Raw genomic sequence first — 24,705 nt, 5'->3', positions numbered from 1 at the left:
TTTTTTTTGGTACAGGGGATTGAACTCGGGTCCTTGTGCTTACAAGGCAGGCCACCAAACTGCTGAGCTAAATCCCTGGCCCCTGGTTGCCTAGTTTTGTTAGTTGTACTATTTCTTTTTTGGTATCAGGGATTGAGCTCAGACTTCATGTTTTCCAGGCAGGTCCTATACTGCTGAGCTAAATCCCTAGCCCTTAGTTTGTCCTATTTCTTTCTCACCTTTTTTTTTTTTTTTTTTTCCATACTGGGATCAGACTTGGGGCCTTGTATTTTTTAGGGAGGGAGTGAGCTAAATCCCTGGCCCCTGGTTGCCTAGTTTTGTTAGTTGTACTATTTCTTTTTTGGTATCAGGGATTGAGCTCAGACTTCATGTTTTCCAGGCAGGTCCTATACTGCTGAGCTAAATCCCTAGCCCTTAGTTTGTCCTATTTCTTTCTCACCTTTTTTTTTTTTTTTTTTTTTTCCATACTGGGATCAGACTTGGGACCTTGTACTTTTGAGGCAGGCAGTGGTACCACTGAGTTAAATCCCTGGCCCAAATTTTTCCTATTTCTGAACATCTCATTTCCACTACTGTTCGTCTGAGTTAGATTTTTTTTCTTTTTGGTCTAAAATATTGTTAGTCCATTTTCCATTATGGTGATAAATTCCTCAGATAAACTTACAAGGAGAAAAGTTGTGTTTGAGTTTAAAGTTTCAGTCCGTGGTTGCTTAGCCCTGTTGCCCGTAGATCATGGTGGGAATGCGTGGCAGAGGAAGCCTGTTCACTTGATGATGGACAGGAAGCAAAAAGACAGGAAGGGGCTGAGGCACTGCCAGCTACTTCAAAGGCATGTCCCCATTGACTTAACTTCTTTCAACCAGGCCCCATTTCCTGAAGGCTCCAGCACTTCTCAGTAGCACCACAGGCTGGGGCCAAGTCTTTGGTACATGGGCCTTTGGAGACTATAACATCTAAACTATAACAATGTAATAGCTTCTTTATTAATCAGCCTCTCGTATAATTACTATGTTACTCTTTTAAAATGGTCCTTTTAGCATGTCAATAATTTCAGGAACTGTTTAATTGATCTGAAATTCATTTAACATAAGATTAGCCCTTTGCAAGTGTTCAATTCAGTAACATTTTAATACATTCACAAAGTTGCGCAGGCATTGTCATCTCTATAATGGTTCGCTGTTGCTTACAGGTTAAGGTAGCAGCTCTGCCCACATACTTGTCCATGTTATCTTTCCAATCCTAACATAAATACCCTAGTCCAGCTGGACTGTGCTCTCCCTTCCTCTGCCCCTTATAAACTTCTAATATGTAAAGCAGGGGTAGTTGTAGTAGCGTCTCATATTTTATGTCCATCCAAATATTTCTCAAATAGATTCTGAGGCCATGGTTTCCTATTGTCATAATTTTTGTCTATTCAAAGTGTATACTTGAATTGCTGTGCCACCAACTTAGCAATTAACCCATACTACATTATACTATTGTGTATTAACATTTCTTATATTTCTTTTTTCTTTGAGTCAGGGTCTCACTATGTAGCCCAGGCTGGCTTCAATCTCGTGGTGATCTTCCTGCCTCATTCTCTTGGGTGCTGGGATTACAGCATGCGTCACTATGCCCAGCTGTTTATTTATGTTCAGGTCTGTCTCTCTCAGAAAAGCTGTAAAGTATTTGTAATAGCTAGCTACTGCTTTGTAACAAATCACCTACAACTCTTTATTATTTCTATAATCTTTATTATTATAGCTCACATGTCTGGAGAGCTGGGGTTGGGTGACCTTGGCTATGTCCTGGACTCTTTCAGATCCTGCGGCTCAGCCAGGGCCTCTGCTTCAGTTGGAGATTGACTGCGGGAGATAAGATGGTCAGTTCTCATGGCAGCAGGCTAGCATAGCCCTGTCCTTCTTATGGTGATGGCAGAAGTCCAAACGCAAGTGGAACCAGGCAAGGTCTCTTGAAGGCTAGGCTAGGAATTGACATATTATGACTTCTGCTCCATCTACTGGTGGATGCAAACTGTGTGGCTGAGCTCAGAATCAAGCCGGTAGTATAGGCTTCCTCTCAGTGGGAGGAAATGTAAGGCTACATGACAGGAGGGTGTATAGGAAGGAAAGAAGAAGTAGGGTCTTTGATGCAATTTATTATATACTCAAGAGCAGATTCTTCTGTTTCCTTGTATTGGCCAGGCCTATGTTGTATATAGATGTAGCAGTTACCTATTACTTTGTAACAAGCTAGCCCCAATTTAAAGATCTATATCTATATCTATATCTATATCTATATCTTTTTTTTTTTTTGGTACCGGGGATTGAACTCAGGTCCTCGAGCCTGCGAGGCAGGTGGTGGAACCATTGGGCTAAGTCCCTGGCCCTAAAAGAAATTCTAATAGCTTAAAATATCATCCATTTTATTCGCTTCTGGCTCCATGGGCTAGCCAGGCATGGCTCAGATGGAATGGCTCATCTTTGTCTTATGTGATGCTAGCTGGGCTCGCTCATGTGGAATTCACAGGACCAGTCCTGTCAGCTAGACTGCCAGAACACTGGAACCTCCCTCTCTTTGTGATCTTTCCAGTGGGCGGGGCACCCCTGAACCCCCACAACTCCCCTAACCCCCTTCCCCCCACCTCGCTGGCTTGCACTCTCAGACCTCCTGATTGTGCCAGTCTTTGGACCCACTCTGCAGAGGCAGAGGTGGTCATAAAGTGTATTTTTCTGAGTTCCCAACTTTGAACATCTTTAAAGAAAAGGCATGGGAAACCTGTAGTAGAATGGTGTGGAGTTCAACCGTTCAGAAGGTAGGGGAACTCAATCTGGGCCTTGCAGCCCAAGGTCAGTCTGCATCATGGGGTTCAGCCATCAGCTAACTGAGATCAGGGGTCTTGCATCCTAGCTCTGTCTGAGCCCCCATCCTAAATGGCAAATATACTATATTGAAAAGTTTGTTCACTACAGACATGTTTTGGACTGCTTCTTGATCTCAATTTAATTCAAATGGTTTAAGGGAATAGACTAGTGACTACCACAGGTGGTCAGTTTCCAAATTGTGCTTGATTATATTGTGTTGCTGATTGTATCAGTTGGGATAAAGGATTGTTGTTGATTTGATGAGCTGTTTTCTCTTATGTTATAAAGATGAGAATGTCTGTGGATCGTTAGAGACCCAGAAGCTAGGGCACAACTATAGCAGGAAGATTTGGGTGATAACTCAGAGATTAAACCAAGGACAGTCCAACAACAAAAATAAAAATGAGAAAACACTTAAGCAAGACACAAGGACAGACTTCCACTTCACCAATGGCAAACAGTAGGGCAAATGAGGATGAAAAGGCTCATAGTGAACCACCAGGACACCCTGAACTCAAGCACAGGAAGTAACAAAACAGATCAATCAGGCTCTAGAAAAATTCAAAACAGAAATAATTTCCCAGATAACCATAGAGATGGTGAGCAAAATGAAAGTCATGATTCAAGACTCTAGAGCAGAAACTGACAAAAAAATAGATGAGCTCAGGACCATGATAGAAGCCATGAAGGCCCAGCATAAGAAAGAAATGGAAACAATGAATGCCCAACAGAGGAAAGAAAGAGATGGAATCCGTAAAACAGATTCAAACAGATATCCAGATTAAACACTCCAGTGAAAGTGTATGCAACAGAATAAAAGAATGCGAAGATAGAATCTCAGATATAGAAGATAAGATTGCAGTCAGTGTCTGTGAAAAGAGAGGTCTCTTAAAAACAGTAGGGGATAATGAGAAATCGATCCAACAACTCCTAGATGATGCAAAGAAGAATACTATAAGACGTGATAGGAATCCATGAAGTAGCAGGAGAAAATACAAATGACTTAAAAAAGCTGTTCACAGAATTAATGACAGAAAACTTCCCAAACAGAGCAAAAGAATTTGACATACAGATAAGTGAGGCATATAGGACCCCAACTAGCCAATCAAAAAAAAATCTACACCTAGACATATAATAATCAAGATCCCAGAAACCCAACATCAGAAGAATAGAAGAACAAAATACTACAAGCAGCAAGAGAAAAGAAACAAATCACATGCAAAGGAAAGCCCATCAGAATCACAGCAGACTTTTCAACACAAACCCTTAGGGCAAGGAGAGCCTGGAGTGAGATATTTCAAATACTAAAAGAGAACAACCTCCAAACTAGACTGATGTATCCTGCAAAACTCTCTTTCAAAATGGATGGGGAAATAAGATACTTCCACGACAAAGAACACCTGAGAAACTACATGAATACCAAACCAGAATAAGCAATTCTAAATATCCTAGAAAAAGACAATGAAGGTCACAACACCATGAGGCCCAACAGAGCAAATCAAATAGGCAAGAAACTAAAAGGAGGTGAAAAAGTAAAAAGAGTCAACAAAAGGCCAATAACAGAACAATAATAAGTCAGTACATATCAGTTATAACCAGCAATGTCAATGGCCTCAACTCACCAATCAATAGAAATAGACTGGCAGAATGGAATAAGAAGCAAAATCCAACAATATGTTGTATACAAGAAACACACCTAGTGCAAAAAGAAGCCCATAGACTGAAAGTGAAAGGATGGAAAACAATTCTCCATGTGACAGGAGCCCAGAAAACAGCAGGGGTAGCAATCTTATTTGCAGACAAAGCAAATTTCAAACCCAAATTGATTCTAGTATTATAGATGTCGGACGGTACTGTATCATACCTCTGTCTGTGAATGTAAAATATCTTGTACCTGCTTTATGATACATAGTAGTGATTGTGCTTTATCAGAGCTATTTTTAATGATGTTACTCTAGAATGTTCTCTTTCCAGATGATGATTAAAATGCTAATAAAAAAAATAGTGCCAGGTACCACAGCAGCAACAGAACTTTGCTGTTTTCTGGGTATTATTCTTTTCTTTGTTTTTTTGTTTTTTGTTTTTTTTTAAATGGAGTGTGCTGAATGTCTATAATTTTGTTCAGATGACTGCAGAACCTGGAAAAGCTGTTGCTGCTATTGATGCATAACATACTGCTATTATTGGTCTTTTTATATAAAATTTGAATTTTTGGAAACTTTGTGCTGTCGAGTTTGGAAAAAGTTCTCAATTTACTGTGTTGAGTTGGTATTGTACAGAAATTAACAGCCATATTGGTCTAGAAATGTTAATTTTTTTCCCTATTTGTATAGGGGTAATGCATTGTATTAAATATGTAAGGTCATATCTATGTGGGTTTGATTACAGAAACTAATAAATTATTCTTAAATAATAAAAAAAGAATAATATAAGACTACAAGAGTAGCAAGCAATTTAAATATGTTCAGGGACCATTTTCATCTTCAGAATTAAGGATTATTTTAATTTTACATCATTGCCTTTTCTCTTTTACTTTCCTTTTTAGCTTTATTTTAGGATTCCCTATTTTTAATGTTCATACAGAGATTTCTTTAACTGAAATACCGAATAGTTTCTCTGGTGTGAAAAACTATAATCGTATACAAGATCCTAATGAGATAATAATGTGAAATAGGAAGTAAAGGGCTAAAGGTGTAGGGAAAGTGGGAAGGGTGGGGGAAAGGTAATAAGTGAGAGGAAAAAATATGAGAAACTGAAAAAATGGAAATAAAGTGTTTGTAAATGGGGAGGGGAGGAGGGGGGGAAGGGAGGGCAGGGACAAGGGGAAAAATGAGAATAGAGAATGTAACAATAAACTCAATAAAAAGAAAAAAAATATAGCTGGACTTTCCCCCACTACAGCCAGCACAGGGTTCCAGGAGAGTGAAACCAAGGCCTCTAGAAGCAGACTCAAGCTTCACAGCAGTTCTTCTGCATGCTGATGGTGAGAGGAAATCACAGGGCTAGCCCAGATTCAGTGCAGGGAGCAATACATCAGACTCTCGATGAGAAGTATGGCAAGTTGCATTGCAAAAGGGCCTATGAGATAAGAGGGATGGTCACATCTGTCTCTGGAAAGACAATGCCACAATAGTTAGAAGCCAGTGAACACTTTTTGAATGAGCATTTGGGGAAATGAATGAAGCAGAAGCAGAGAGTACTAGTGAGAAGGATCCAGTACAAGATTCTGATGCAAGGCAAGTAATCATGTCTTTACTTTCTAGTTATCTTCGGATTTGTCTGTGAACAACACAGATGATGGATTTCCTCAGATCCGTTGGCATCAAACAGCAGACGTTGGCTTTGTACCCAACCCAAAGATGCCCAATACTTTCATGGCTGTGGCTATGGATCTCTGTGACAGGGACTCACCTTTTGGCAGGTATGGGCTTTGTCTGACCAGAGTACGTTATTTGCCTGGAGTCCTTTACTCTGCTATTCACTTGGGAGGGGATAGATTCCAGTGACGGCGAACCTTTTAGAGCTTTTAATGATAGCCTGCTGGGGCACATGTGCCAAAGGCTGGCCACAACTGGTCGGGCTGTAGATTGGAGCTCAGGTGCATTATGCATCAGTCATCTATGCTGGAATCTGCTGCAGTAATGACAACAACCACAACCACAACAACCACCACCCTTCAACATCTCAGTGCTTTGATGCGACACAATTTATTACATGCTCACACTGACCAAAGAAAGTCAACAGAAACTTTAAAGTTATCCATGAACCGAGACTCGAAGTTGCTGTTTTCCAGTCACCTTCTAGTCTCACATTGGCGTTAAGTGCTTCCATCTGGAGGCAGTCTAAAGTCCATACTGCACCAGCCAGACCGTGTTAGATAGCCGTGGTCACTTCATGACAGGAGGCCATGGGATTCTAACATGGGCTCAGAGCAGGACAGAGTCTTCAGGAACAGCTCCAGAGAGTGCCATATACTAGCGGTAGGATACAAGGGATTTCAAATAGGAAATGGAGCCCAACACACAAATCTAGCCTATAGTAGGAACTTGATTAATATTTATTGAATGAACAAATAAAAGCTAGTAGGGACCAAATTAAAAACAGCTGATTTAGATGGCACACTTGCCTTTTAGTGGAATGGTTGTACATGTTTGCTCTCCTAGGTTAGTTCCAATGGATTTGCTCTCACCTTCTTTAGTCCTTCCTTCTAAACCATTGATGGCTTCAAAGTTTCCAAATCCATAAAGGCCCAGAGCCCCACCTATGTTTACCATCCACCATTTCTCTTGAGGTGACTTCAGTGAACATGGAATTCAGGCAACTTGACTGGTAATATTCTTAAAGGGTGCTGTGTATAACCTTTTAAAAAAAATACTCTTATTGTTAAGCTAAAAAATCAAAGTTCTCTATTGTTCTTCATCCTGTAGCATCCATCCCAGGGACAAACAGACTGTGGCTTATCGGTTGCACTTGGGAGCCCGTGCTGTGGCTTATGATGAGAAGAATTTGATCTTTCAAGGACCACTGCCTGAGAAGATAGAACTCTTGGCTCACAAGGGTCTGCTCAACCTTACATATTACCAGAAAATCCAGGTGCAGAGGCAGGACAAGAAGATATTTGAGGTGAGGAGGGGCTCATCCTGTGCTAAGAGTTAGGAGCCCTCTATTCTGGTGTTATTCTTTCTCATTATAATGTGATCATGAGGCAGATCCGAGTTGGATGGGGGTTGAGTCAAGCTTACCTTAGGGGGATAAGGAAGCAGTTATTCATTAGCTGAGAGACAATTTTGATAGGCAGGACAATCAAGGAAGGGAGAACAAATCTCTATTAAATATATTCCTTTTGTAGTCTCCTCCCAGAGTAACCATCTTTAGTCAGGGAAGGGCCTGCAGCCTTATTTGTAGTTACCTACTGAAACATCATTCCTCCAGAATATTCCACTTATCCTTGGGTGAATTATTTTTCTTGTTATGCTGTCCTAAATTCTACGTTTTTGAGTTTAGTGTCTGTCTTCTTTGAAAAGCTTAAGCTCAGTTATTTGTAACTTAGTGTGAGCTAATATATTGCAACTACCTTTTTCTAATACTCAGCAGAAATAATTATTTTGAACTCTTACATAGCTGAGGGTGGGTGGTGGAAGTATTTCTGGGCGGAACATTTAAATGAGTGTCTTTGGGAATCTTAAGGCCATTAGGCTCGTAGAAGGTATGGAAAGAGGGCATCAGAGAAGAGAGAATATTAAACATAAACTTCACCCAGGATTTAGGGTGTTGTACCTTCTTCGGAATCCCAGGTATACAGTATCCATATGCTTCAGCTGCCTGGTCAGTGTTTGTCCTACTTAGCTTCTTTCTAGGCTCATTTTTAGGTAAATTTAGATTCCCAACAAGCCTGTGCATTCTGAGTTCTTTAAGTTGCTGGTTATCTGCCTATTATTATTTTGTTGTTGTTGTTTTTTTGAGACAGGGTCTCACTATATAGTTGAGACTGACCTGGAATTCACTATGTAGCCCAGGCTGGTCTCAAACTCATAGCTATCCTCCTGCCTCAGCCTCCCAAGTGCTGGGATTACAGGCATGCACCACCATACCCGGCTGTCTGCCTTTTATCTAGTGCTAGAGTCATATTTGGGGTCAGGAGAGAATTTAACCTTTGGATCTTGGACAGTTCGTGTTCCCCTTCTGAATTGCCTTCTGACTCCAGAGGTGCAGTATCCACAGCTCTTTTGGGAGCACCTCAGAGCAGGGGCAGCAGCCAGGCTGCTGGACTCACTCACATTCTTCCCTGCTTTGCCATTTGGTGGAGGAACCCCTGAAGCCTGTCCAGGGGAGCCTCCCTAAATGCTTTATATGACTGTGCTTCCTCATCCTCCTAAGTTAATGCTTTTATTTAAGATTTATTTTGGTGCTAGAGATCGAAGCCAGAGCCTCGTGCATTCTAAGCACTTGCTGCCCTGCGTACATGAACATATATTACTGATTTGTGCCCTTTTCAACCAGGCCCAGGTTCTGTATTGTAGGAAATGGGTTTCTGGCCAAAGGTGACTCCTTCTCTCCTTTCTTGTTTGTAAGTGCAGTTCCCAGTTTCTTGAGGTACCCTAACCTGACCTGAGCACTTGTATTTTGACTCTCTTATTAGATCTCATGTTGCAGTGACCATCAATGCAAGTGGCTTCCAGCTCCCATGAACACTTTCTCTACCCAGATCCTGACCTTGAGTATCAACTCTTGTCTTGGCACCGTGGCTGCTCTTCGCTATGCCTGGAGCACATGGCCTTGTGAATATAAGCAGTGTCCCCTCTACCACCCTAGCAGTAGCCTGCCAGCTCCTCCCTTTATTGCTTTCATTACAGAGCAGGCTTCTGGACTGTCCAATGACAGCTCCATATGGTCAGATCTTAAATGATGACAGGTCTTAATGTTGCTTTTGAAGGAAATTTATAAAATACCTGACAGCTCCCAGCTAGCACATGGCTATATATTTTGAGATAACTGGGGCTGGCAGACAACTTGAACTATTTGCCTTTGTTCCCTTATTAGCCTAATCCTCAACACTGGACTAATTCTGAACTACAAACTGGATCGCGGTATCATACATGTTCTAGCACTTTTGGCCCCTTTCCTCCAGAACTGTGCAATCTCAGGGTTAGAAGGTTTTAAAGGCCACCGAAGCTGACTAGTGTTTCCTGTGTCCTCTGCAGATTCTTTGACACGTGGCTATTGAGTCCCTGTAACAAGTTCCTATTATGAATTTTCCAAGTTTTTTTATAAATATGGAACTGAAATATGAAATTCTGAGTTTCAGATAATTGAAGACAGACTTGTTTGTATTTTCTTTAAGCCCAAAATAATTCTACTCCTTCAGTCTAAATAATGACTATTAAACAAACTGCCAGACCCATGAAAGCTTATTGGGAGAAGCTAAGGATCCGCCTTGAGGAATGAAGAGAAAGGGCCACAAGGGGCTACTACCCCAAGCAGGCACCCAGGTAGCAATAACTAAGGGATTGAGGTGGGGTTGGACCACAGGTTTAGGAAAATATGACAGTAGAGGTAACTAATGCCAACTGTCATTAGCATGAAGTATAAGTTTCAGGCCCTTTAAAGGCAAAAGACTTAAAGATAGTCCACACAGGAGGAAAAAAAGGCTGAAAGTAAAGCTACACAGTAAGCTTATAAAAATAGTGCAGATGAAGCAAATATGAAAGGGTTTTACCTATATTAAGAAGCATAATGCAGTTTACTAGTTGATTAAAAATAGCTGAAGAACACTGAAAACTATATCAGAAGTTGGAAGTAAAAGCATTTGATTTGTGTTGTTTACATATTTGTGACATCAAAACTGTTAGGAATGGACTTATAAAATGTGTATGAAGCATGAGGAAGGAATAAGAATGTTATCTATCTGTGGCTTTTATCCTTCGAATGTGAAAAATGAGACCTAAAGCAAAAAACATCACCCCAAGAGGTTCTGGTGTAGTGCCAAACAGCAGGAATAGTTTTATTAGTGTTTTTATTTAGTTAAAAAAAATCAGGAAATAGGGGCTGGGGATTTAGCTCAGTGGTTCTGCCACCTGCTTTGCAAGCACAAGGACCTGAGTTCGATCCCTGCTACAAAAAACCAACCAAACAAACAAACAAAAAAGTGTGCCCTTCGAGGGACTTCGGCTCCTCCAAAATTAGGATTACCTAGTGTAGTTAACTCCTTAATGGCCACACTTTTACCTCTTTATGCATCTAGCCCCATAGGAACCATGAACGTCCTAGAAAAACTAAATGTTCCTGTCCACCACTCTCCCAGCTCACACTAAACATATACCCATGGGCTGTTCTAATTTGGAGGCAGCTCAAGAGAGTTCTTGTACTACTGTCATGGTTTGTTTCTAGATGGCTCTCTAAAGCCTCACGCACTCATAGGTGGGGCTTTGGGGAGGTGGTTGGATCATGGAGGTGTGATACTTACCAGTGGATTGGTCCATTGATGAGTTATAGCTGAATGTAATGTTGAGAGGTGTCTGAGGAAGGAGGGTCACTGGGGGAATGGTCTGGACTCCCTCCCTTCTCCCTTCATCTCTCTGCTTCATGCTTGTCATGTCCCTTTACCATGCTGCCTTGCTTTGCAGCCAGCCATGGACTGAAACTTCTCAAACTGTGAGCCAAAATAAATCTTTCCTTCTTTAAGTTGTGTGTGTTGAGTATTTTGTCTCAGTAACCAAGAAAGTAACTAAGACAACTACCTAGTAACCTAGTACACATAGTGTAAAACATTTGATTTAGGTAATAGATATATTTTACCTATACACATCCAGTTTTGTGTAAATGAATTTATTTCAGTGTCTAAATAACTTAAAATATACTGTGGCAATCAGTATATGTCCCCAAATGGAAATAACTTTTTACTGCTTGAAAATGAACTAATAATCACTGTAGAAAATAAACATTAGAGAAAAGTGTAAGTAAATATCACCCCCACAATCATCATTCAGAAACTATTTTGATGAACATTCACATATACACATATACATTATACACCATATAATATATTGTTTTGTAGTGTTTGTTCACATTCTACTAAAATAATTTTCTTATGTAAACAGATTTAGTGTGGAAGCCCCATTCTGTATTCAACTAATTCTCCATTAATGGACAAACTGGCTGCTTTTTTTTTTTAAAACAAATTTCTCTGTTAAACTAATATTAAGATGAGTTTTACATGCAAACAACATACCTCATTTTATTTCTTAGGGTCCTTAACATGGAATAACAGGTTAAAATCAATATATATTTAAAATGTTGATCTCGCCAGCTGAATCCTTATAAAGAAGCAATATACATTCCTATTAATATATTATTTCTCCATCTTGCTACTTTTAGAACATCTTTAATAATCTGATATATGAAAATATTCTTAGCATTGGGCAATGTTTTTCAAATTTTTAAGAATTCAGGATCATTTGAAATTTAGTAACATTTGATATTACACACAAATAGTTGAACATAAAGTTTCAGTGTTTCTTCATGTGATGTATTCCAATATGTTCTAATTGTTTTATTTAACACAGAGATGTAGGTGTTGACCCTCTAAGCTTAGAAACGACCAGTGGGTTGAGATTTGTAATTTGAAAAACAGTTCTACTAACTTGTACTTACTTAATTAATTAATTAATTTATTTTGGTTTTTTTTTTTGAGACAGGGTCTCACTATGTAGTTGAGATTGATCTGGAACTCATTATGTAGTCCAGGCTGGTCTCAAACTCACAGCGATCCTCCTGCCTCAGCCTCCCGAGTGCTGGGATTATAGGCATGTGCCACCATGCCCGGGTATACTAATTTATTAGTATTAAAATGAGGCTTTTAATACAGTATTTTACTCAGGCCGTAAGAGAATGGAAAGACATCTGTTATATAATGGCAGCACCTATCATGTTGGCAAGTGTAAATGTGCCCCAGCAACTTATGCAGAGAAACAAGAGAAAAGAAAAACACTGAAACATCAACAGCTTTGAGTAATCCTCGTACTACTTATCCAAACTTTATACTGTTTCTTTTGCACTGTAAAAATTACACAAACTTACAAAAAGACTAATTATAAAACTGATACCACTTAATAGTTGGCATTAAGTCTGCCATGGCCAGCAAGGTGTGCTGTAAACAATGCATCTTCTGATCCCTCCCTCTGCTGGTCATTTACTACTATAAAAGGCTAATCCCATCTGTATTGTTTTCAGTTGGCAGTCAAGAATATAGCACGTGCTGAACAATTCATTCTTAATGCTTCTTCCCTATTCTTCTACTTCTGGTCCTTTGGTTCCCCACCCCCACCCACTGCAGCCAGCCCTGGGCACCTGTTAGATGGGGAGCTAAGGCATCTCACAAGGTGGTGTGGGGCTAGTAGTGTTAGGGAATGCTTTTAGCAGGGTCCAAAGAATTTAGTCATATAGGATGTGGAGATGTTACATAGCTAAAATGAAATGACAGGGCTGAATCTATTATGGAGAATAGGAACTAATCCCCAATTATGGTATATCTGAATTTATATTATCATGTGATTTCAACACATGAACTAAAAGCACTCTCCAGTAAGAGCTGAGGAGATGTAGAAAGGGTTGGACTTTTTGATCCCCTTCAAGGAGGTGCAAAATATAAAAAAAGATTAAGTTGTCTAGGCTGCCCTTGAACTTATATCCTCCTGCCTCAGCCCCCCAAGTAACTGAGATAATGGGTGTGCGCCCCCATGTCCAACAAGTCTGTTGTTTGTTCTTGTACTTGGGCAGAGTGGAGTAAAAAAAGCTTATATCCTGATTACAAGAAGATGGAAATAAGCAGAACTGTCAAGAGAAATTTATTACTAAAAATAAAGCAAGTGAAGTTTTCTCAGAGTACACTGTCACCATGGGAACTTCCATGATGAAATATATTATCTTTTTTATTTCTGAATTGTTGGCCTTCTTCCATACATTCCAAGTTAAAAACATTCTCCATGATGAAAATGAAGAGGCTCTGGTCAGAGCCTCTTGTTCAGTCTGAAGACTGGGCTGGGCTACACTGTGGTGGAGACTCCAGGTGCTGCAGATGTGTCTCTACCAAGGGTTCCTCTGTTAGGAACTCGGGCTGATAAGAAGACACAAAGGCTGCAGGCTGCAGCTCCGGGAGGTCCAAAGATCCTGGAGAAAACAAGTTCTCAAGTTCCACAGCTGCCTGGGAATCTCAGCAGTGTTTTGTCAAGATACACATGTGGCCTTTTAAGTCTTTAACACCCCTGCATCTGTCAGCCCAATTTTTCCCTTGGCCAGCAATCAGAACAGACATTTACTTTTACAGAAAACTGAAGTAGGTGAAGTGATTTGCCTATGGTTACATAGCACACTATACCTTATATGACTCCCATGCTGGAACCCCTGATCATTCCACCCATTTATGGGAAGGGATCCTTGCCAGTGTTACAACCTGAGACTTTTCACTTGAAATGCTGTTGTTTATAGAAAGCTTTCCCCTGTGTTCCACTTAGATCTTACTTAGCTTAGAGAATGAGACAACACAGTTTTTGTGGGGGTCCCGCCTTGCTAGAATCACAGGTGCTCCCCATACCTTCTATGAGTATCTAGGGATCTAGAAAGGCTGCCTCCACTCCCTCCAATTCAATACTCTCTGTGGCTGAATCAGTGAAAATTTCCATCACTTAATGCCCAGATATTTGCAGTACCCAGCAATGTGTGAAGAAGGTAGTGAGGTAGTGTTTTCAAAACAGAAAGGCAAAATGAAAAGATACCCGGCAGAATGGGATCATGATGATCTTCGTCAAAGGTCTGTCTCTGAAAAGCTTCAAAGCTGACAGCTGCATCATTCTCTGGTGGTTCCTGGGGTAGTTGCTCCTCTCCAGGTTTGCACACATCAAATTTCACCCACTGGTAACTGCAGGATCAAAGAGAAACATTCTTGAGGTTGTCTGCTAGCCTGCTCCAAAGGGGTCAGTTTTCGTTAGACTTCCTCCATGTAAATTGAGAAGACATACTAGCTAAGGAAAACAACAACAACAACAACAACAACAACAACAATGAAAATATGCCTCTTTCATAACACATTATTCTGCTAGACCTGTCAACCCTTTTGCTACTGCACACAAAGAAAATGATACAAATTAAGCATCCCTAATCTGAAAATCCAAAATGCTCCAAAATCTGAATATTTCTAAAGCCACGAGTAGAAAATTCCACACTTGACTTCATATGATTGGTCACAGTCCAAATGCAGGTGCACTAAAAGTACTGTGTAAAATTAACTTCAAGTTATGTGTATAAAAAGGTATGTGGAACATAAATGAATTCTGTATTTGTACTTGGGTTCCATCCCCAAAATATATCATTTATATGCAAATATTCAAAACTGGAAATATTTTGGGTCCCTAGCATTTTGGATAAAGTGTATCCAATTTATAATAATTATAGTATATAATTGCAAGCATAAGGTTCTGAGTTCAATCCCCAGTACTAAACAAAACAAACAAACAAACAAAAAAATAGTACAGTGAATGGGGTCCTGGCTCTTGCTCATCAGTCTAGAGTTATAAGAGGGTCAAATACTGAGATATATTTGTCAAGAAGCCAACATGTAGTTGTTTAATAAATATATGAATGGCTGGGTGTGGTGGCACGTGCCTGTAATCCCAGCACTTGGGAGGCTGCAGGAGGATCACTGAAAGTTCAAGGCCAGCCTTGGAGATATAGTGAGTTAAAGGCTGGTCTGAACTACATGGCAAGACCCTGTCTCAAAAAAAAACAAGAAAAAAAAAAAGTATGAATGAATAATGAGTAACTCTGCCAGTTGAGGTTTCTGATTGGCTGATGAACTTCTCTCAATGGAATGGGTTCGACCACACTTACTTGACACACTTTCGAGCTCCTGGACAACTCTGTATCAGGTTGTGGATAGCTGGATGAGAAAACCCAAAAAAGTCAGCTCCTGATGGAAGCAGGTTAGGCATCTGTTTTCCCCTAGAGAGGAGAGGGAGAATATGAGAGAATATGAGCTTGAGAGCTTAGAGGGAGATGAAGATGAATTTAAGAATGGAATGGAGGTACACAGGTTAAGCTTTTTTGACCTAGATACTTTGGAGAGTCTAGCTAATAAGATCTCTAAAGGATGCAGGATACGTTTCTAGAAAAAAGAATCTCTATTCACTAAAAGCAAGAGAAAAGGTCTACAGTGACCTTTTAGCCTGTTTTTAAGCTGTTGATCAACATACATAGTAGCAGTGATGGTCCTGAGCAGTTCTTCATAACAGCCATCTGCAGAGGGGCTGGCAAGAGCATTCTGGGGGTCATCTTCAGGAACAATTTCAAACTGGGGACGAAAGCACAATGAGATCATTCTGCAAGGAGGAAGGAGCAGAGTCATGTTGTTCCTAGAGATATTTTTTCACTCTAGATCTTGAAGCTGCTGTTATACCACACTAGAAGATGGGCACAATTTCCTGTTAAGTCAAAACAAACTAGTAAACAGAGAAAAGCCTCTTATTTTAGTTTTACACTTCTTGGCTGTTTTGTTCCCTAGCCTTTCTTATCCACTTACTTATATCGTTAAGCTAAAATACAGATACTATTTTGAAAATAAATGAGATCACCCTCCATGTCCAATGATGTTTTTTGTTCTCATCTGTACAGTTCTCTTGGAAATACAGGATTATCTAGAAGTACTGTATTCTGGGTCAAAGAATGTATTTCTTAAAATTATTGATACTGCCAAGTTGCACTACAAAAAAGATACCAATTTTCACTCTTAGTAATATGTACTTGTTTTCCTATACCCTCCTCAACTCTGATACTTGCATATGGGAAAAATTAAATTATTTAAAAAAATTATCTTTATTAAATCTATTGGTACATTTTAGGTATACAATACAGTTACATCCATCATTGGGTTCTTGTACCTTTATATAAGTTATCTTGGTTCTTATTTTTCCCCAGTCCCTAGCCCTCCCTTCAGTCCCTCCACCCTTCCCTGTTTACAAAGGCTTGTTTCCATGTTTTACCTTTTCATGTATTTTTTTCTTTTCTTTTTACCTTTCCCCTACTCCTCCATGTCCTCTTTTAGACTTTTCTTCCTATTGCACAATTACACATTTTGATCTTATTTACACTTTTACTTTTTCACACCAGAGAAACTATTTGGTATTTACATGTGTGACTTATTAATTTCACTTAAGAGTATGGCCTCAGTGTGCATCCACTTAGCTATAAGTCTCTCTAGTTTCTTATCATTTATGGCTGAGTAGTACTCCATTTTGTATTAAAAAAAACTCACATTTTCTTTATCCAGTCTTCAGTTGATGGGCAATTGGGCTGTTTCCAAATTTTAGCTATTACAAACTGTACTGCTATAAACATGGGTACACATTTATCACTGTGGTATGATTCTTTTAATTCTTTTGGGAAGATAACCAGCAGAGGAATAGCTAGGTCAAATGGAACTTCTAGTTGTTTGAGGTATTTCAATATTGATTTCCACAGTGGTTGCAGTCTGCACTGCCAACAATGAAGAAGGGTTCCTATCTCCCTACAACCCAAACCAACATTTGTTATTGGTTGATTTCTTGTTAGCAGCCATTCTTACTAGGGTGAGATGCAATTACAAGTGTTGTTTTCATCTGCATCTCTCGAATGACCAGTGATGTTGAACATTTTTTCATGATTATTTGGTGTTTTTACTTCTTTGTCTGAGAAATGTCTGTTCATTTCAGATGCCCATTTTTGAAATGGGTCTTTATATTTGGGGGGGGGTCTGAATTTTTTGAGTTCTTTATATATTCTAGATAGTAGACCTTTGTCTGAGGAAAAGCTGGTAACAAGTTTTTCCCACACTGTGGGTTGTCTCTTAACTCTGATTGTGATTTCTCTGGCAGTGCAGAAGCTTTTTAAAAAAGCTTCCCAGTTGATGCTTTGTGCTAGTTCCCATGTTCCGATGTTACTGAGGATTTGTTCATAAAGTCTATTCCTATGCCAATATGTTCAAGAGTTCTAACTAACTTATCTTCCAGCAAGTTTAGTGTTTGTTTTAATATTTAGATCTTTAATCCACGTGGATTTTAGTTTAGTGCACAGTGAAAGATTCAGGTCTAGTTTTAATCTTTAGCAAGTTGAAATCCAGTCTTTTGAACACCATTTAATAAAGAGGCTATCTTTCCTCCAGTGAGGGTGTTAGGCTCCTTTGTCAAAGATGAGGTAGCTGAGTATGTCAGGAGTTGTTTCTGCATTTTCTAATCTGTTCCACTGCTCCTCGGGTCTGGTTCTTTACCAATAGCATGCTGTTTCATCACAGTACTTTGCAGTATAGTTTCAAATTGGGGCTTGTGATACTCCCTGCCATGTCTCTGTTGCCTAGAATTGCGTTTGCTATTCTATGTCTCTTCTGATTCCAAATCAATTTTTGGATTGTTTTCTCTATTTCTATATACTGTTGGGATTTCAATAGGGATCGGTGCTGAATGTGTATAGCAGTTTTGGAAGTATGGCCATTTTCACTATATTGACTCTTTCTACCCAGGAACAAAGGATGTCTTTCCATTTTCTTGTATCCTCTTCAATCTCTTTTTCCAGAGTGCTGTAGTTCTCAATGTAGAGGTCTTTTGTTAGATTGATTCCTAGATATATCATTTTTTTGGATGCTACTGTGAAATGGGCTATTTCCCTCTCAGTGAGTCTATTATTTGTGTACAAGAAGGCTATCGATTTTTGAGTATTTATCTTGTATCTAGCTACTCTACTGCATCTGTCAATCAAGTCTAGAAGTCTTTTGTCAGAGTTCTTTGGATCTTCTATGTAGAGTATCATATCATCAGCAAATAATGACAGTTTACTTCCTTTCCTATCTTTATTGCTTTTATCTCTCATTTTTTAATCTGACTTTTTAAATCTATTCTATAAGAGTATTACCTGAATAGTATCCTTTCCTATATATTTTTTTCCCTGTTTGTTGCTTGTGTATTAACTCTAAAAATGGTGTGTTTTTGTCATTTAGAAGTATTTACATTTTTAATAGTCAAATTTGTTATTTTCCTTATGGCTTCAATGTTTCATGTCTTGCCTAAGCAAACCTAAGATTTTTGCCTTACCCTAAAATTTAAAAAAGTTCTTCTACATTTTCCTTTAACATTTATAGTATAAAATATTCTGTAAAGCTAAAATGATTAATTCACATTGGCACTTAGACAAATAGATCAATGAAATAGAATCATCTGGGAACAGATCCAAGTATTATGTATATTTATATACTAAAGTCAGTTGATGCTGGGGAAAAAAAATTGAAGCTAAATTACTAGTTCAAAAAATACCTATAAATATTGTCTAGTTACCTAAAACTGAAAACAGAAAATTTCACAGGTTCTTCTTTTTCAAAAATGGTTTAGCATTTTGTCTTTCAGAGGAAATTAAGAATCAGCTCATTGTCATTAAAGTTCTATTAGTATTTTGATTAGATTTGTATTGCATTTACAGATTTGTCATAAATGTGGCATACTGCTTACAACAGTCTTTCTGTTTGAGCACTTTCCAAAGAGAACTGCTGCAGAACCAAGGTCATGGGAACTCTCAGCTCTGTCTACAGTGCTGACAGAGCAATTCAACACCATTAGGTGTGATACGCAGGCTCAGGCTTCTTCCAGCCTCTGCACAAAGGGTCTTTACCTTGCCTATACCTCATCGCATCCAATCTAGTGATCTGTAACTTTGTAAGTGAAGCCTGGAACTCTGAAAATGGTCTAATTTTTCCTAAGGATCAAAAGGTGAAGGATGGAGAAATGACCTAGTATTTTACATTACGAAGGATGAAGAAAGGTTTCTAACAAGAGTAGGATTTGGGACTCCCAGGTCCTTAAGGGTAAGCAATGCATTTTGAGAATGCAGTCTTTTGAGAATGCAGTCTCTCTGCTACCTCCACTTTGGTCCAACCTGAAATGGCAGTGTAACAAACTAATCTTCCCTGAGCCGGTACTTAACATAAGCAGGCTTGATCTGGCCACACAGTCAAAACAAGGACAGTAAAAGTAGCATGGTTGACAGGAGAGGCATCTGTTTGAGAATTATATTCATATCCATTTCAAGGTGTAACTTAGGGCTAGTTGCTTTTTCTGTATCTCTGGTTACCCATGTGGCAATTATGCAATATCTACCATACAATAAGTGGCTGGAACAAAGTTTTCAAAAAAAGGTTATACTTGAATGGGTACCTGAGGCTGCACACCACCATCCTTGATCTGGCAGGTATACAGACACATCTGGTCTGGGCACTTCATGCTGGCATACACTCGAGTACTGCAGTAGCCCACAGGGTAGATGGCACTTTCATCATGGAAGCCAGGTCGGTCGGTGATGATCTATAAAAAAGATTCCCCCAACTTGGGTTTGAGAGACTGAAGGCTTAACAAATCCAGTTTATGTGGTAGCCTTTAGAACCACTTTGGGGCTGCAAAAAGTGGCTGAAATCACAGAGAAAGAGTGTCTGCTGTGTAGCAGACAAAACTGACCTCATTTTGTTAGGGACTGGAGTCTTTCTGGGGTTGTTACAGATTCCGGGGCTGTTGCTAATAGGAACAGGGAGGGAAGGCTCACCCCATTACCATGTTTCTCTGACTCTCCTCTCTATGTCGCTGGTCTCACTCACCTCCCCCAGGCTATACACTGTTAGACCCCCTAGTCCGATGGGAAACACAGGCCGTCCAGAGGGATCCAGGGCAATGGGCTGGACCAGCTTGCGAGCACCTCCCTCCATTTTCTTTTTCTTGGATGTTTTCTTCAGAACTGAAACGCAAATCTTGGGTCACCCACTTTAGCCCACTCTCAATGTTGAGGGGAAGGGAAAAATTTACATGTGAATGCCTAGGGCAATAAGCCAATCATGGTTTTACCAACAGATGGTCTTCGACTTACAATGTTGTTAGGTCCTGATAAACCATTAGTTGAAAATGCTGTAAATTGAAAATGCATATAATATATCTAACCTACCAAACATTATAGCTTAGCAACACAGTGTTTCCCCTCGTGGTCCTGTGGCCGAGTGGGAGCTACAGCTCACTGCCACTATCCAGCAATGCAACAGAACATCATTCTGCATATTGATATCCCAGGAAAAGATCAACACTCAAAATACAGTTTCTACTGAATGAGAATCACTTTCACACCACTGTGAAGCTAAAAAATCATTAAGTTGAACTATTGTAAGTTGGGGACCATCTGCATTCATTTAAAAGGCATATGGAGCTTTCTCCAGAAGCACTGAGTATCTCTGTCACCTGCCCACAGGCAGTAACCAGTTCCAATGTTAGGATCCGGCTCAATGCCTTACATTTTTAAGTCCTCTTTACATGTAAGATCAGAAATTTCCCAAGCTAATATTGTGCTCAAGAGGTCACCTAGCCCATTTCCCTGCCTCTAGAAAACAATGAAATGAATGCAGCTCAGACAGTTGGGGGAAGAGTGAGAGAGGAAGCCTTGGTTTGTTCCTTTTGCATTTAACCAGATCTAACTAGAATCTTTCCATCTAAAGTGGCTCTAATAAGATACTTGCTTTGCCATGGGGCTTTATGAGAATTATGAGACTTCAAGTGTGACTGTGGGCCACATGTGGCTAAGCATGCCATGTCCTAGTCATCTGTAGTTGAGCCACTGGGGCAACTGATATATTGTTTCCCCAAAGTACCTTCCAGTTTGTTGTTCTCTTTGCCTTTTTCTTTTTTCTCCTTCTTGGATTTCTTCCCAAATGGCTCCTCAGCACCAGTGCTGGGCCCAGACATGGGCCCAGCCCCTTGTATAGTTCCCACAGTGCTGGCCACACCATAAGTCAGGGGCAGACTGGAGCTGTGGGAAGGAGCTGCAGCCTGTATGTCCCCCTCAGTTAGAGCCTGAAGTTGGAGAAGCTTCTTTAGCAAGTACCTGGTCAGGAAAGAAAGGTGGCAAAGGTATGAAATTCTGTTCTGTTGTAATTCAGTATTGTACTCATAAAAATATGGCTCTTATTGAATCTTGGGAACAAGGAGGCTCAGGAGGATAATCAATACTTCAAAAAGCCTCTTGTCCATCTAGAAAGGCCGTCCACCTTGTGGTTGGATGGTGTTAGGCACTGAGAGGCATTTATTATGAATTAGATGTATATGTACCCACCGTGCACTGCAATGAGTAGTACAGACTAAATATTTATAGAATGAGCATTTCTTTTGTCCTTGGCTTTTACAGTTGGGGAATTCTAATAAGATTACTTATTAGATGTGGTAAGAAGGGTTGATCAGAAAGATGAGAAGAGGAGCTGTCTCAACATCATAGTCCAACACGATTTGGGTGTGTGTGAACTTACGCCACAGGTTGCGAGTTTCACTTTATTTGAACTCAAAATGAAGCCAGCTCACCTTCTTTCTTCTTTTGCTTTAAGGAATTTTTCTTCAAGACGAGCAATTTCATCACAAATAGCAGCATTTTCCTTTAAGAATAATTTTCAACATAAACACATAAAATGAATAAAAGATCAAGGTACTGTATTGGGATGAGGATCCATATTTTAAACCAAGAAAGTCTATGTCATTGGGAAAGAAGGAAGGATTATTCTACCTTGCAGACAAGCTATAAATAAATCTATAGGAAAAGGCAGTCAGGTTCTACCACAGGCAGGGTAACTGTATAACTTATGATCCAATCTCTGACACTTGTGAGTGAAAGGGGGGCACTATTAATGTTTATTGTAGAATAATGCAGTAAGCCAGGATTTTCTTGGACAAACTGAAATGTACAATTATACATTCAGCCTGATTAGGGTAGCCTTTGGCAGAGAAAAGAACAAAATTCATACTAGTATGTAACTTTTGAGGACTGTCCATGCCTTCTTATAAAAAATAGGCAATCTGACCCAAAGCAACCCATGTAATAGTTCTTTAGAGAGAAAACTAGATGGAACAAAATAAAATCTAATGTGTAAAATTCTTGAACTTTATAATTTACTTGTATATACTCAAATATCTTTTTTTTTTCTGATGACTATTTCCTAAGCACCAATCCTGAAGGAAATGCTGTTGTGCTGTTGTTCTACAGGTGGAACTCAAATTGAATGTTCAAAACAACATCCCTTTCATCACAAAACCTTCTTCACATACTCGAGGGAATCAATATCTTTATGTTATATAGGCTCCCTACCTTTGAAGTGTAGAGGATAAAAGAAAGGGAATACTCAAAGATTAAGTCCTCTTAATTCTACTTATTTTTCTCCAGTGCACATACCACGTGCTCAATAAATGCTTTTGGAATGAGTATTCTAATTACCAAACCTTTCCTTATGTTTCAAAAAGTGCATAGGAAGAGGAAAACAACAGATTCAGATGTGAAAGGCCATCATAGGAATCCCTCCCTATTTCCAAACACTGAGGCAAGCCTGAGCAAGCCAGAACACTGTGACAAAGTCATGGCTGGCAAGCCATTCATTCAATAAACCCGACGCCCCTACAATAAAACAAAGGAAGGGGCTGGGGTGTAGCTCAGTAAGTAGTGCACTCACTAGCATGTTCAGGGATCTGGGTATGATTCCCAGTGCGGTCAAAACAAACCTCGAAACACTTGGGAGACTCCAACGGACTTATCAAGGGGAAATTACTGAGAGTTCAGAACATATGTAGGCAAGGAGTCAGTTAAGGGGCTATGGAAAGCCTGGGAAATAAACTGTGTAGTGGAAATACATAATAAACTGGAAGTAGCGTTTCTAAGTTGGAGTCTAGTCTCTGACATAGCGCCCTAAAGCACATTTGAGGATGTTTTCTCATTTTTAAAAGTGCCTTATTCTCTCGTTATCTCAAAAAATCAATGCATTTCTGAAAATTATGAAGTAAAAACGGTAATGACCCAAACGTATTGGCAGATCTAAGTACCAAGGGCTATTTTTCTTTTAATCGTCTGCAAAATAGTCACTAGCTCCGATTACAGACGAGGACACAGGGTTAGAGAAATTAAACTTGCCCAAGGACACAGGTCTAACAAGTAATAAAGTATATCGAAAAGCTAACACTATATTCACACTGTCCCTCTGGGATGAGGGACAACTTGGGGAAAGGCTTCGCTAGAAAGCAGTATCGCGCCGGAGACTGGCGGAGTGACGAGCAGACTCACAAACACCGTGGCCTTTGCCGCTTTCCGCAGCCGTAGGTACTTTAGCCGGTACTTCTCGTTCTGGCTCTTCTTCGGAAGCTTTTTCATCCTGGCCTTGCTGGACTGCAGCTGGGCCCGCGGGGAGGAGGCGACGCTGCCCAGCAGGCTCATGGTCCGGCCCCACGACGGGGGCTCCAAGACGCAGCCGGCATTGGCTCCGAGGCCGAGGCAGGGCGGAAGCGTCGGCTTTGTTTGTTCTAGGTTGGAGGAATCTGGCCTCTAGGAAACTAGCTCTCCAGGAAGTCCCCAGAGCGATCAGTAGGACCGGAATTCCTACAAACAAACTCAGTACCCACGCTTCCTAGCAGTTCCGCATCTGTCTGGGCAGGGAGCCCCGCCGGAACTTACGTCAGGCTCAGGCCGCGAGTAATTTCCGGGTCTGGAAGGCTGGGCCATCGCTGACCTGTGGAGCTGTAGATTGGGAGAGACGGGTTTGGGCAGAGAACTGGGGATCGCGGTGAGCCGGGAGGGCCGGCGGCGAGAAAGGACAGTTCAAGTCTAGTAAGTCTGTGTGCCTAGCGGAGGATGATTATTGTTGCACAAAAGCCGCAGTAAAGAAAGCTTTACCAACCCTAGCTAGCTCTTCTTATTCGCTCTCCTAACAGGGCACTGCATTGCAACACCTTTTTCCCATTTCATACAGACCGACCTTGTTGGATTGTAGGAAACACTCCAACGCAAGTTCTGGGACGCTGCTTTTTTTCCCTTGTGCAGCTCACGAAACATTTATGTTGTGGTAATCCTAGGAACTGGGTCTACCGTAGTGAACAGGAACAAAGGTCTTGGCACTTTGACAGTTTAGAATTCGGTAGGGAGGGTGGAAGTGAAACCAAGAGTATTTCTGTACGTAAACCTCTATTTTTATAATTCTAACTTAATAACCAAGTTCTTCATTGGATTTTTTTTTACAATTATAAAAATTTTCTTGCAAATTTTAGAAATTTAGAAAATACAGAATGGGGAAAAAATCCACAGGTCCGGTACTGCAGCTCAATGATAGATCACTTTCCCTGGGTTTGATACCCAGCACTGCAAATAAACACATAACTAAATAAATAAATAAGGCTTGATCACATTTAATAAAACTTTGGATCCCCAAAAAACAAACACACCCGCAAGACACCCCCACACAATAAAACCCTCAAAAAACTTGGCACAAACCACTTTTTTTTTTTTTTTTTTTTTCCTG

The 24,705-nt window shown here is 40.1% G+C and overlaps 2 protein-coding genes across 3 annotated transcripts in view; one reads left to right on the top strand and one right to left on the bottom strand.

The window, feature by feature from the left end:
• Siae (sialic acid acetylesterase) overlaps positions 1–10,112 on the top strand; it is a 40,853-nt gene extending 30,741 nt beyond the window's left edge. For both annotated transcript variants that reach the window (XM_010628719.1, XM_010628718.1), the window contains exons 8-10: positions 6,107–6,264; positions 7,271–7,466; positions 8,983–10,112. In XM_010628719.1, coding sequence (XP_010627021.1) covers positions 6,107–6,264; positions 7,271–7,466; positions 8,983–9,249 — 621 coding nt within the window. In that variant the 3' untranslated portion in view covers positions 9,250–10,112. The remainder of the gene's footprint in view (positions 1–6,106; positions 6,265–7,270; positions 7,467–8,982) is intronic.
• Positions 10,113–12,345: 2,233 nt separating this feature from the next.
• Positions 12,346–23,868, bottom strand: Tbrg1 (transforming growth factor beta regulator 1). The gene is made up of 9 exons (XM_010628721.2): positions 23,478–23,868; positions 21,737–21,807; positions 21,034–21,266; positions 19,999–20,135; positions 19,565–19,711; positions 15,587–15,684; positions 15,225–15,335; positions 14,114–14,256; positions 12,346–13,508 (listed from the first exon to the last, which is right to left on the bottom strand). Exons 1-9 carry the CDS (start codon positions 23,625–23,627, stop codon positions 13,363–13,365), a joined length of 1,236 nt encoding a protein of 411 aa, XP_010627023.1. The 5' UTR covers positions 23,628–23,868; the 3' UTR covers positions 12,346–13,362.
• Positions 23,869–24,705: the final 837 nt, after the last annotated feature.

Source organism: Fukomys damarensis, unplaced genomic scaffold (genome assembly GCF_012274545.1).
Source record: "Fukomys damarensis isolate Sample0158 unplaced genomic scaffold, DMR_v1.0_HiC HiC_scaffold_16, whole genome shotgun sequence".
NCBI classification, from domain to species: Eukaryota; Metazoa; Chordata; class Mammalia; order Rodentia; family Bathyergidae; genus Fukomys; species Fukomys damarensis.
This window is presented reverse-complemented; position numbering and strand designations above follow the sequence as displayed.